Source organism: Apis dorsata, unplaced genomic scaffold (assembly GCF_000469605.1).
Source record: "Apis dorsata unplaced genomic scaffold, Apis dorsata 1.3 scaffold_199, whole genome shotgun sequence".
In the NCBI taxonomy this organism is placed as follows: domain Eukaryota; kingdom Metazoa; phylum Arthropoda; class Insecta; order Hymenoptera; family Apidae; genus Apis; species Apis dorsata.
In genome coordinates this window covers 55923-69298 of record NW_006263483.1, presented here as the reverse complement: position 1 = coordinate 69298, position 13376 = coordinate 55923, and the positions used below count along the sequence as shown (strand labels likewise).

General features: G+C 26.6%; 4 protein-coding genes across 6 annotated transcripts in view; 2 read left to right on the top strand and 2 right to left on the bottom strand.

The window, feature by feature from the left end:
• The window catches only part of LOC116185520, a 2500-nt gene extending 2132 nt beyond the window's left edge, over positions 1-368 (bottom strand). Inside the window, exons 1-2 of the mRNA XM_031510070.1 lie at positions 326-368; positions 1-7 (exon numbers count right to left, since the gene is read on the bottom strand). Of these exons, the coding sequence (XP_031365930.1) occupies positions 1-7; positions 326-353 (35 nt within the window). The 5' untranslated portion in view covers positions 354-368. The remainder of the gene's footprint in view (positions 8-325) is intronic.
• A 1766-nt stretch (positions 369-2134) lies between these two features.
• On the bottom strand, positions 2135-5709 carry LOC102673682. The gene is made up of 12 exons (XM_006614899.2): positions 5496-5709; positions 5231-5387; positions 4953-5135; positions 4720-4871; positions 4548-4644; positions 4361-4427; positions 4042-4282; positions 3722-3905; positions 2955-3045; positions 2698-2853; positions 2523-2606; positions 2135-2419 (listed from the first exon to the last, which is right to left on the bottom strand). Exons 1-12 carry the CDS (start codon positions 5668-5670, stop codon positions 2135-2137), a joined length of 1872 nt encoding a protein of 623 aa, XP_006614962.2. The 5' UTR covers positions 5671-5709.
• A 282-nt stretch (positions 5710-5991) lies between these two features.
• LOC102678716 (3-hydroxyisobutyrate dehydrogenase, mitochondrial) lies at positions 5992-9127 on the top strand. Of its 3 annotated transcripts, none has more exons than XM_006614849.2 (7): positions 5992-6019; positions 7269-7348; positions 7769-7947; positions 8038-8159; positions 8284-8494; positions 8564-8690; positions 8786-9127. In XM_006614849.2, exons 1-7 carry the CDS (start codon positions 6007-6009, stop codon positions 8960-8962), a joined length of 909 nt encoding a protein of 302 aa, XP_006614912.1. In that variant the 5' UTR covers positions 5992-6006; the 3' UTR covers positions 8963-9127. The 3 variants fall into 3 exon arrangements, with proteins under 3 accessions (XP_006614912.1, XP_006614910.1, XP_006614913.1); XM_006614847.2 differs by lacking the exon at positions 5992-6019 and adding an exon at positions 7135-7197; XM_006614850.2 differs by lacking the exon at positions 5992-6019 and adding an exon at positions 7135-7197 and having other exon boundaries at positions 8564-8652; positions 8786-8946.
• A 1053-nt stretch (positions 9128-10180) lies between these two features.
• Positions 10181-13376, top strand: part of LOC102678580 (LIM and SH3 domain protein Lasp) — a 24334-nt gene continuing 21138 nt past the window's right edge. The window contains exon 1 of the mRNA XM_006614846.2: positions 10181-10594. Within this exon, the coding sequence (XP_006614909.1) occupies positions 10526-10594 (69 nt within the window). The 5' untranslated portion in view covers positions 10181-10525. The remainder of the gene's footprint in view (positions 10595-13376) is intronic.

Genomic DNA, 13376 nt, shown 5'->3' with positions numbered 1-13376 from the left:
GGTTGAACTGATAATAATTGTTAAATTGTTATATATATATATATAAAACAATTATATATTATATATAACAATATATATATATATATATATCTTTTTTTTGAACTTTAATAATAAATACATCAATATACATGAAATATATATTTATAAAATGTTATGAAATACGTGTGAAATATATCGATAAAAAATGAAAATTAATATAAGTTATAACTTTGTTAACTTAAGAAAATTTTAAGATAATAAAGAAAAAATAAAAAATTGGACGAATTATTTAAATTATTTAATTATTTAATAATTTAAAAAAAAATTTTTTTAAATAAATATTTACCGTCATGAATATATTTTTTATTCGTCATAATTTCTCGTTCAATGATCACTTTCAAATCGTTTTAAATAGAAATTTTATTATGTCACTTTTGATTAAAGATTATAATTTTTTCACATTTAAATTCAAATTAGAAATAAAAAAATTAAAAATTTTAAATTAAAAATTTGTTTTAAATTTCAATAACATAAAAAACGTCGTCTATACTGTGTTGTGGATGAAGACTGACTAAGATTATATTGGCTGCAATATACTGTTAAATCCACTTACTCCTTCTTTGCAGTACCACCACTTACTATATAAATTTTCATTTCAAATTACCTTTATTTATTCATCTTAGATTTAATCGAAATAATTATACACAATGTATATTTATAAATAATTTTAATTTATAATTAATTAATTTATAATAAGATTAAAAATAATGATTATTAATATTATATTATAATTGTAATCAATAGTTATAATAGTTATTAATATAGTTATTAATTAATTAGTTATAATTAATGATTACATCAGTCATATTATAGAGATGAAGATTTATGCTCAATTAAAATAATATTAAAGTCGGACAAGATAGATAAAAAACAAAAATTTTAAAAATAATTATATTTTGATTAGATAAAAAGATCGATAGAATGATACTATTTATTTTATTCTCTGTCTTGCTTTATTTATTTTAATTTTTAAAATTATTTCTTAATTCTTTATATTTTTATCCTATATTATATTTTTTATATCCTATATTATTTTTAACGATGAATATGGAACATAAAGGAAACATTTTTTTTTTTTTCTATTCTATACTTTTATTCTGAAAAATCGAATTACGATTTCAAAAAAAAATCAACACTTTGAAAAAGTTATTTCTCTTTTTCAAGATTTATAAAATTTAAAAAATTTGAATTTAAAATTTTATTTTAAAAAATGATAAAAAAAAATTATAAGAAACTATTACAGATATTATATTTATATTTATATTAATATACATTCGTAACATTAATTATTTATGTATGTTTCATAATATGTTTCATTATAAATAGTACAATGTAGATGCTTATATTATTCATACATAAAATTAAATATCATCAAAGAATTGCGTATTTACATATATACACATTATATAACTATTTTAATTTGTTAAAAGAATAAATAATGAAATGGTAATTTTATAAGATTTAATGCACATTCGAGTAAAAAAATTTCGAAAATAAAAAAAAAATATTTATTAACTAAAATTATTTTTTGTTTATTTTTCAACATATTTCCCATTTAGGGGTAATAGCTTATTTATTTAGTAATTGTATATATATTTAGCATTTTAAATACGAAAAAAATTGAAAATTACGATGATGTTATAATTATACATATGTAATCGATTATAATCAATCAATATTTATCAATCTTTATTATATGCGATTAAAGTATATAGATTTATCTCGTAGATTTATCGTAAAAATCAAAATTATGATTTTTAAAAATATAAAAAAATATAACTTATATATTATATATATAACTTATATATATATTTCAATGACATATAATAATCTTTATCTCACACTTACACGTAATATACGTGTATATTATTTTTCAACCGACCGATAATTGAATCATGATAATTAAAAAAATACATAAATAATTATTGAAAAAAATGAAACGATAACATAGAGAAATATGTATTATATACGCAATTACAAATAATTTTCTTATTTTTTCCACTAAATTGATCAAAGTGAAGTAGCCTTGAAATCAATTAGCTTATTTAATATATTTTGCTCATCACGTATTTATTTCCGTGAATAATGTTTTTATTCATATTGTTCTATCTCGAAGAACGCGAAGGACGGATATTTTCTCAATGATTTGTTTCCAATTAATATTATATAATTCCAAACAAAATATTAACGTAGCTATAAAAAATCCGACGAGTAGGAGTGAAAATCCGGCGCCAAGCGGCGTCAATCCAAGAACTTGCACGCTTCCATCGTATCTGTCACGTTCAATGAAAACTTCGCGAAAATTATAATTACCTCGTCTTCGTATGACATCGCGTAAATGCCAAATAACAATACCGGTCTCCTTCAACCATAGAATCATCTACATATCGAAAAATATACAAATTTATATTTTTACGTATACGCACGCGTAAAACGTTTAAAAAAAAGCTGTACAAAAAATTGCAATAAAAAATTATCGTTACTTCATTTATAGGCTTCAATAGCCGTGGTTGAATTGCGAAAGCAGCGTAAAAGTGTGCCAACGATTCTCTCATCAATCTATAATTCTATAATCATTTAATTCGAATTATATTTTTAATCATCAATTATATCATATATCATTATCAACACGTTCATTATTCTTTTTTTTACGATTACCTTGAGATTTTCAGTTGTTATATAATCGGTCGGAATAAAACATGTTTCGATTATTTTGCCCAGAATTGCATAATTACCTTCTATTATAAATCTCTCCAATTGCGTATTATTTTCTATTTGATAGTATCTGTTTTGCAATTGAACCGAATCTGGATCCTGAATTGAATTAATTACGTTTTCTTCTTATAACTTCTAAATTATTTTTTCTTCCCCCCTCCTTCTTTTTTATCAACGATCATCAACGATTATCAACTTACATTAAGATCGAAGTAATCGTTAAACGGTGGCGGTTGACCTGATTTCCCCCATGACAAATTCGCCTCGATGAATTGCTTGAAGGTATCGATCCTGGAAATACACTAATACTTAGTATGTGAAAATGGGACTTTGATAAGATTGTTTATCGTTAAACGAGTAACTCACGTTTTCAGGGGGAAAATTGAACGGATGGAATTGTGCGAGGAATGAAAAATGTGTAAAAAAATAACGAAAAGAGAAATGTGTGAACATTGGTAATAGTAGCGTAAAAATACGTGTATCGAATTATTATTGTAATTTTAAAAAGTTTGAATCGTTGAGATTTCCCAAGTTGTAATATATTTTCTTTGTTTGACATGATATATATTATATAATAAATTTTTGTCTGATTTTTCTATTTAAAATCATATTATATACATATATACATCATATACATGTATACATGTATACATCATATACATTTTTAAACTTATAGATGAAGGATAAAATTCATTAGGAAATTTTATTAATTGGACGAGATGTTAGACGAGAAGTTTTAATATTAAAACGGATGATATAATCTTCTTTTTTTTATGTATTTATGTAAATAGTTTTTTTAATATTTCTTATATAATTAAAAAAAAAATATTATCCTTCTCCAATCGAAAATGTATATAAATTTTTATTTATTTAAAATTGTTTACTTACCATATACAATTATTTAATTCTACATATATAATGATATATATATGATTTTTTTATTTTATTTTTTGCTTCGATCCCATACCTGTTTTCGTAATCCCAAGTTGCAAGTCTAGCAGCGAGACTACTGCAATATGCAGCAATTATTAACCAGCCTACAGTCTGCCAGAGAAGTATTTGTAATCTATTTGGTACAACGGTCTTTGGTACCGAGCTGCTTAACAAATATCCAATTAAATCGATGAAAGTAATTAGAAAATTTCGATATCCTGGAAAGAATCATCGATTAGAAAATCGGTTGCAAGTAAAAAACTGTTGTTTCTTTTTTCTTTTTCTTTTTTTTTTTTTTTTTCGTCGAAACGATAATTCAAAGAGAATTTCTCAAAGCTTTTTTCTTTTTTTTACGTTTTGGAAATTTAGAGTCGATCCATGAACGAACGTAAGTGTAAAGGCTGTGCAGGAGCAACGCGGACAGAAGCAAGCACCAAATTTTCTTGGAAAACGGTTTTTTCAACGCCCAAAAACTTGTGGTTCGACGTGGACGTGGCACCAAGAAATGGAGATACACATCGTACCAAGGTATCGAAAATGTTACGAATTTATTCTGATCCAATGTCACCCAAATGCTAGCAAACGCGATATCCACCTTGGGATGAAACGGGGATGACGAAGGGTGCGAATAATCTCTCTTTAATTTATTCTTGGTGAAAAAATTAGGTTATACCTTTTGATCGATTAACATTTGTATCATACCGCCAATCCAATATGTTTCGTTGAATCGTTTTCCAAATCTAAACCAATGGAACATTATTTTTACAAATAACGATTTTACAAATATTTTATTCGAAGAAATCGAAAATTAAAAATTAAGAATAAGATAAAAAATTGATTATTCGAATGTTTATATTTACGTGTAATTTCCCTCTGGTTTTCTTATGGTCCACGTAAAATTTAATTTTTCCGCCATTATTAAGAACAATTTCATTTCGATACCGTCCCAGTCCAAATCTGCATTTTTTAAAAAAAATATTTTTATCATTATCACCGGAAAGAGTAGAATCAAATCACTCGATATTTACTCACCTTTATCCATTGCGTACACTTCAGCTTCGAAACTATTGATCGTTTTTCGAATTGTATGATTCAAGTAAGTCATGGGAGGATTATAAATGCTGCAAACTTGTAATTCTTGTCCGTGAAAATTAATATTCTCGTCGATCTTTATCTCTTCGTATCTTTTCAATTCAGCAAATAAAAACAAGTTAATATTAAATATCATATTTCTTAATTATTTATACTATATTTATTAATATTACTTATCAAGTTTGGCAAATACTCGCGGGTTCAAGTAATTGTCAGATAATTTCCATATACCCGACATAGAAATAATATTTACACTTGCAATTCCATAAATGGAATTATCAAGAATATTAGAGTCGTTAGAAATATCATTATTCACAATGATTAGAATTTCTGTATTCCACAATAACGATGGTATTCTGCGACAAAGCAATAATATTTTTGTTAAAACAAAAAAAAAGAAAAAAATGAACAAATTCTATATCCACAAAAATACAGCATTATTTCATTTTACTTTTTCATAAATATCATAATTTCGTCATCACACGATCCTAGCAAAAGGTATCCGTTACATTCTTGCTCGTACTCGTTCGCGTTCCGTTTCAAGAAATAATCGTAAGGATAAACGGTTCTGAATCGATCGAAAAATATATGCAAATCTTCCGTTGAATCTGAATAAAAATTTCTGTATTATAAATTTCAATTTCTCGTAAAAACAACTCTCCAAAAAATTCAAAAAAAAAAAAAGAACAGTTTTCGTATATATTTCATTAACTAACCGCTTAAAAAAACGTTACAACATTTAGAAAAAGAGAACGATAAATTGATGATTTCTGTAAAATTGTGATCTGTGATCCATGATTTGATATTGGATGCTAATAATAAATCTTTCCTGAAACTTATCACCGATGAAACAGTCGTTACCAGACTATGAATAAATATATAAATCTTCATAATAAATTTTAATCATTCGTAACTCGAAGATATTTTTTTATCGTTTGATTAATTTTTTATGCACAAAATACTTTATCACGAGTTCACAGCGTCGTTCATTTTCGATTTTCTTTAATTCACCACGTTCACTTGCGACAAGTAGACCAGTGTATGAGGCCAGTGAAACCAACTTGATTACCAATGTGACTTTTCAAGATGTTAGATCTATAATTTGAATTGAGGAAACGACGTAAATATATGTATAATGTTTGTAGATTGATAAAACGTTACATGTGCAATTTAAGTGTTCGAATGTATTCAGAAATATACAAATAGAAATATTCAAGGTATAGTTTGATGAGAGATAAATGTATGAAAGGAATATTGTGTAAATAGAATTAAAACTCACACATAGTTGACGTACAAAACGCGTAATTATGACCAAGTTTCAAGGCTCTTTTATGGTTTCGTTGATGTTTAATAGACGATGTCTGAAATATTAATCGATACGTCTCGTATACGAAAGGATAATCTAACAAAATGACATTATATACTCGTTATGACAAACGTTCGTTTCTTATCGTTCGACGAAATTTCTTTTTTATTATCGTTCATTTTATATATGTATATATATATATTTATATACATTCAATATTTGCTGATTAAATATTCAAAGAAGAAGCAGAAATATTTATATTTTAGAAATCAAATATAAAATATAGACTGTTATAATTATAGAAATTATTATGCGTATAATTATACATATTTTTTAAATTAATTTAATTAATATCGAATTAAATGTTAATTTTAGAAGAAACATATTATCGAAATTATTATTATTCAGCACTTTTGAACATCCTTTCTTTTTCACATCCTTATTTGTTTCGTAATGATAAAAAAAAAAAAAATGAGTTTTATGCGAATAGACTTCGTATATATTATCTCTCTTTATTTCGCAAGATATTTCAACTTCGTGAAATTTTTAAAGATATTCGCAAGACATTTTAACTTCGTGAAATGAATTAAAAATGATATCTAAAATTGTAATTATTGTATTATATATTATTATATATTAAATAACATAATATATTATTATATATTAAATTAATTAATTATATAATGTTATTATATTGTTATTATATATTATTTGCAACATTGATATATTAATAAATTAGAGAAATTATATATAAGTTTATTTAGTTGATAAAGTATCAACTTATACGGCTAATCGTTTACATTATTTATGAATCGCTTACTTACGTAAGTAAGTAGATTAATGTTTTTTAAATTTTATATCAAGTCAAACTTTTAGAAAGCATTATACTCTGTTTAGCATTAAACGTACTATCCTTTTCACGAATATATACATATGAAGTAGTTTTTCTGACAATCATCGTTCAAACAATGATGATGCCTGATAGTGGTATTAAAGAAGAGAAAGTAAAATAAAAAGAGTAAATAAAAAAGAGGAATCAAAATTATATAAGTGTAACAAGTAATTCTTTGTAATGAATATTTTCAATTTGCCTGTTATTTGTGACATTGCAGGTAATTTTTACTACATTTGTTTATATTAAAAAATCATTATAATTTTATTATTAATTTATTGCATGATTCAGGGAAAAGATGTTTTTCACGAGTTGGTTTTATCGGTTTGGGCAATATGGGTAATCACATGGCAAGAAACATTTTAAACAAGGTAAATTATTCATAATAATTGCCTGTGAAAAATCATTTAAAAAAAATCTTTAAGAAGTCATTATAAAAATAAATTAGATAATGATCTCAATTTGAGATCATTAAAGTCTTTTTTCTCATCGTAACAAGCAAGAAGAAAAAATATGAATAATCATGATAAAATAATCTAATATAAAATTAAAAAACATGTGAATAGAGATATATTTTATTGTAATTATAACGTGAAAAAGTGAGTGCATTTTATCTCATATAATTATTTCATGTACAATATAAATTTTTAATCATTTTTTTCTAAATCTTGATATATCCAGACTACATAAATATATTTATTTTTAGTAATGAAAACTATTAATCAAGAGATTTTAATATATATATAATATATATAAAATATTTATTAATAATATTAATTTTTATATTACAGGGATACAAATTAATTGTCTTTGATGTTAACGAATCAGCGATGTCTAATTTGACAAATATAGGCGCTGACAGAGCTTCTAGTCCTGCTGAGATGGCAAAAGATGTTGAAGTGGTCGTTTCAATGTTGCCATCTAACCAACATGTTCTGGACGTTTACAACCTTAAAAATGGTCTATTGAGGTAAATAAGTAGTTTCCTTAAGCATATTCTTTATCAACCGCATTATCTTCTAATAGAAAATGCTCAAGCCTCTCTCCTCTTTTCTTTCAGTTCAGCAAAAAGGAACAGTCTTCTGATCGATAGTAGTACAATAGATCCGTTTGTGTCTCAAACATTGGCCAAAGAGGCTAAAAAAAAAGGCCTTAACTTTTTAGATAGTCCAGTATCCGGAGGTAATGATATATACACATACACATATATATATATATATGTATGTATATATTACAAATTATTTATTGTATTTAAAATATATGATTTTCCATGTCAATCTTCTTAAAAATGTAATTTCTTTTAAAGGTATAAACGCAGCTAAAGATGGTACGTTGACATTTATGGTTGGAGGTTCCAAAGAAAATTTTGAACTTGCCAAGACTCTTCTCAATTGTATGGGATCCAGGATAATACATTGTGGAGATGTGGGAATGGGACAAGCAGCAAAACTATGTAATAATATGCTTTTAGGTATTAGCATGATTGGTACTGCTGAAGCTTTCAATCTTGGGCAAAAGTAAGAAATTAAAGACAAAAATAAGGCTCATATGATATGTTATAAATGTAATGATTTCTTAATTTTCAGATTAGGTTTAGATTCCAAAATTTTAACTGATATTATCAATTCGAGTAGCGGGAAATGTTGGTCTTCCGAGTTGTACAATCCTGTTCCAGGTATTCTCAAAAATGTACCTAGCTCTAAAAACTATGAGGTATTTAATTATAATTTATTTTTTTCTTTTTTTTTCTTTTTTTTTTTAATATATAATATTCGTTTAATTGATGGATTTAATGGTTTTAATTGTAGGGTGGTTTTGGAGTGACATTAATGGCCAAGGATTTAGGATTAGCACAGTCTGTTGCGACTAAAGTAGAAGCAACTATTCCTTTAGGTTCTTTAGCGCATCAAATTTATAGGGCAATTATTGTTCAAGGATTTGCAAAGAAAGACTTTAGTTACGTTTATCAGTTTCTTAAAGGTTAAAATAATTTTAAAGTTTATCAGTAAACTCTTATCAGTAAAATAATTTTAAAGTAAAAGTTGATAATATAACGATTTGACTATTATTATTATTATTATTATTCATATTATTATTATTAATATACGATTTACTATTATATATTTTAATAAACGAATTTTTTCTATCAATTTTTTATAATCAATTTTATTATTTTTATTATTTTATAATCAATTTTTTATTGATTATTTAATTTAGAATTTCTATAATTATCTTTTATGTAAATATCTTTATATATTGATCTATTTATATATATATATATATATTTTTATTGCTTAAAATACGATATTTTTATTATTTGAATATTATTTTTATAAATTCAAAATAATTTTTTATTTTTATCGAAATTTAACATGAACATATGTGATAAAATTAAAATATTATTAAATATTTTTTCTTAACCTTCAAATTTTTACATTACTTTTAATTTTTAAATATGATAATTTGATAGAGTGCGCTACAAAACAGAACAATCATAAAATGTCGATAACTAATCAAGAAATAAATTAAACTTTTATATTATATTCTTAAAATATATAAAGGATATATATAAATATATATAAAATAATAAAATAATAATAAATTGTTTTAAATTAGCGTGGTTCTCATTGTACACTTTAGTTTTCTACTATATCGACTTTATCTACTGATATTTATTTATAAAGTTATTTTATATTTATTATACAAATACAGGCAATCATTAAAATTAGCTTACGTATTAACTTAAATCCTTATATTAAATTTTAAACACGAAAATTAAATTATTGATACATATAAATAAAATGCGTAATTATATTGATTAGCGCAGTATATTGAATCTTTTTTTAAAAATTTTCCATATATACTATATAAATATATTAATTGCAACGTTATCATATAATTGAACGTTGCATATTATATATGTTTTAATATACAGGAAATACTTTAAAAAAAAAAATGTATCATCAAAGAATGATTCTAAATTATCTAGGTATCTTTTACTTGTTCTGTATTACCGACGCATTGCACAAAAAACAACTATGTTCAAAACAATATTTCTACTCAATTTATTCAAGCAAAAAAAAATTAGTATATGATTTATTTATAATTAATAGATAATTTTTTAAAGAAAATAAGGTAAATATAATGAAAAATATGGCAAATATAAATATTTTATCACTTCTTTGACTAACGTAGTATACCACCATTACTGTCACTCAAGGAGTTTTTGTAGCTAGATGAGAACGAGAGGGCAGTGCAGTTTGGTGCGGCTCTGTGGCACCCTTGCAGTTCCGACTTCGAAGTTTTCCGCTGGCGTGTATTATTCTTCATCGTAACAATTGTTGTCGAAAACGTGCTTTGTTATTAATTTTTTGTAACCGTCTCGATACGAAAGACCGCGCGGATGTGTCGTTAGTGTGCACGTGTTCTTTACGCTCGCGCAGTGTTTCGTAAAGAGAAGAGGCCAAGATACATACGTACGCGGAACTGCAGCTGAAAGGGAGGAAAAGAGAAGAAACACAACGAAGAAGAAAAGGAAGAAGTAGAAGATGAGCAAGACGTGCGCTCGCTGCGAGAAAACGGTCTACCCGATCGAGGAGCTCAAGTGCCTCGACAAGGTATATTACATTTCTTTCTGCATTTGTTACGGAATTTTGAAAAGTTTTTCTACGTTTTCTCATATTTACATATCAATTATTTCATTATATCTCATAACAATTATTTCAATCGTATGTAATCTGTCATAAAATTTAAATGGGATAAAATTCGTATTTATTTAATTTAGTAGAATAAATCTTAAAACAAATTATGAAGTATTGTGTTAACGATGCAAATGAATTCATTTCGTATCGCACAGGTTTCTCGGACAGATTTATGATTTTTACGCGATACAATTATTTTTCACTTTGGATAACACACTCTTCAAAACAAGATAAGATTTCCGTATAGATAACGTTTTATCTAAAATTTAGATTGTAGATTATTGTCTTTAAAAGTTCTTTCTTTGCACCTTGAAAATTTTCTGCTCTTATTTTATTCATATCCCACAAAAATGATCTCTGTAAACGAGTAGCGTGAAACGGTTCGGAATTTTTTGCAACAGATCGTAAGATGTACCGTTCTCGTTTAGTTCCGCTTAGTGAGGCGTGCTCTTCCATTCGGCATAATTGTCTGTGTCGTTCCGTCCATCCACGCTAGCATACAACATATTCTCTGTTCTCTGCTGGATTCGGCCAACATTTTTCCATCGAAGACGCCGTATTTCTTCATAATACATTTGTTTCATACGTAGTATATTTTCATCGAATTCATTCTTAACTTAGGTTTTCTTATTCGAATTAGTAATTAATCTAAATAAATGTAATTGTTTTCTAAAAAATATAAAACTTATATAAAGTTAATTCTTAATGAATAATTCATTTTCGTATGTATATGTATATGAAGATGAAATGTGTTTCGGGATTATTTAATCAATATTATTGTTATATATAACCAAAATTATTCATAACAAAACAATATCGTTAAAATTATTTCAATGAAACTATTCAGGATAACGCATACGATATGTTTTAGAAAATTACAAGTTCATTCCTATCGATATTAATCTTGTGTGAAAGATCGATAAATATATTTAATTTTATTATATGTGTTTATTACATTAGTATTTTATTTATTTATAAATTGAATTTATAAAATAATTGAAAATATCACGACTTCCCGCCGCTTAATCATATCCAATAGGATTATAGACGTAGAAATACGTAGCAGTTATGATTTATTTAACAAACGCGAGTCCGTGTTAACGAGTCTTAAATTGCGTGGGCGGCATTTAGCACCGGAAAACGAACCATAGGCCGGCAGAAAAGGCTCGACATCCTAAATTTGGACGCATGAGATGCGCGATCTCTCCACGTTGGTTTTCTAAATTTTCTTTTCACATCCTTCTCTCCTCTAAGTTCATATATTTTTAGCACTTTCTGTGGGTCACGGTTAAATCTTCATCTATTAACTTTTCTAAACGATGAATGTGAATTTAAATAAGCTTTTCACACTTTAATCTCATCAAAATTAGAACTAAAAATTATTTAGAGTGTTGAAAGTGTAGAAATTACCATTAATTTTATTAATTTATCAATATTTAATCATTTTTAAGAATACAAAATATCAAAATTTTGTCTATGTCAAAATGTCTAATATTGATTTTGATAAATATATATATAAGAAACAATATGAATTCTATAATTTTTTTCTTTTTATGCGTTTTATCATTTTGGAATAGAATTCCAAAAGTTTTTTTTTTACACGTCAAAAATCGTTGAGATCGCAGAAGACATACTATCTTAACCTTCAACCTGTAGAATAAGAGCAGTAGAAAGAATAATCTCGTTCAAATCTGAACGAACGAAGGCAAACTACTAGAATTGGATCTACCCGCGAATAATTATTTCTTTGTAAGATTATAGTCCGTTACCGCGCTCGCTGATTTTTCCTCTCTCCGTGTGCGCGTGCGCATATCTCGCCTTCTCGTTATTCGCAGTCTGCTCGCTCTTGTGAATGGCGTGTATAGAAACACTTTCCTCTCTCTTTTTCATCTCCCTTTCTCGTTCTCTCACGCTCTCCTGTTTCATCTCTCCTTCTTCATCTTTATCCGGTGTTCTCCATCCGTAAAGAAACCTCAAGTACGGAGGACAACGCGCACGGATCAAAGCGAGCAGCGAGAACGTTGCGCAGTCGACGGGGACGAATTAAAGCGCACGAAGGACAATTAACGTGTACCGCGTTCCTCTAATCCGGAGAAATTTTAAATTACGCGATTGTCTAGACAAGCGGTACTTATTTTTTTTTCTTTCGTAACACGACAGCGAAATATTTAAGTATAACGTTAAAATAACGACAAAGCAATTTTATTATTGAAAGATTGAATTTCGTTCGACATTTTTTATTCGTAATTTAAATATTAGCGCAATATAATAGAAATATTACATTGCAAAAATATATCTGATACGAAACAAAAGAATACACGAAATATTAATATTGGCATTTTAATATTGAAAATTCAAACTGGCGAAGCGTTAGAATGATCATGTTCATATCGAATATTTTCAGATCGCGATCGATAGATCGTTCTTTATTCGGTGGGTACATTATTTTTTTTTTTTTTTTTTTTTCGTTGGAACAGATACTTTCACTGGACTTGAAGCGCGTTCACAGTGTTTGTTCTATTTTTGCGCGTTCGATCGTACCGGTAGAGCTACAGTGCAGCACCGGATTCGAATAGTGTCTTGTTTCAATTTACACAACCCGCATGTGCGTACGACCAGACATACGCATCCTGGTGTAGAAGCAATTAATCCACGTCCCATTAACCGGAGAGGAATTGCTTTTTCCAACACTCTCCAT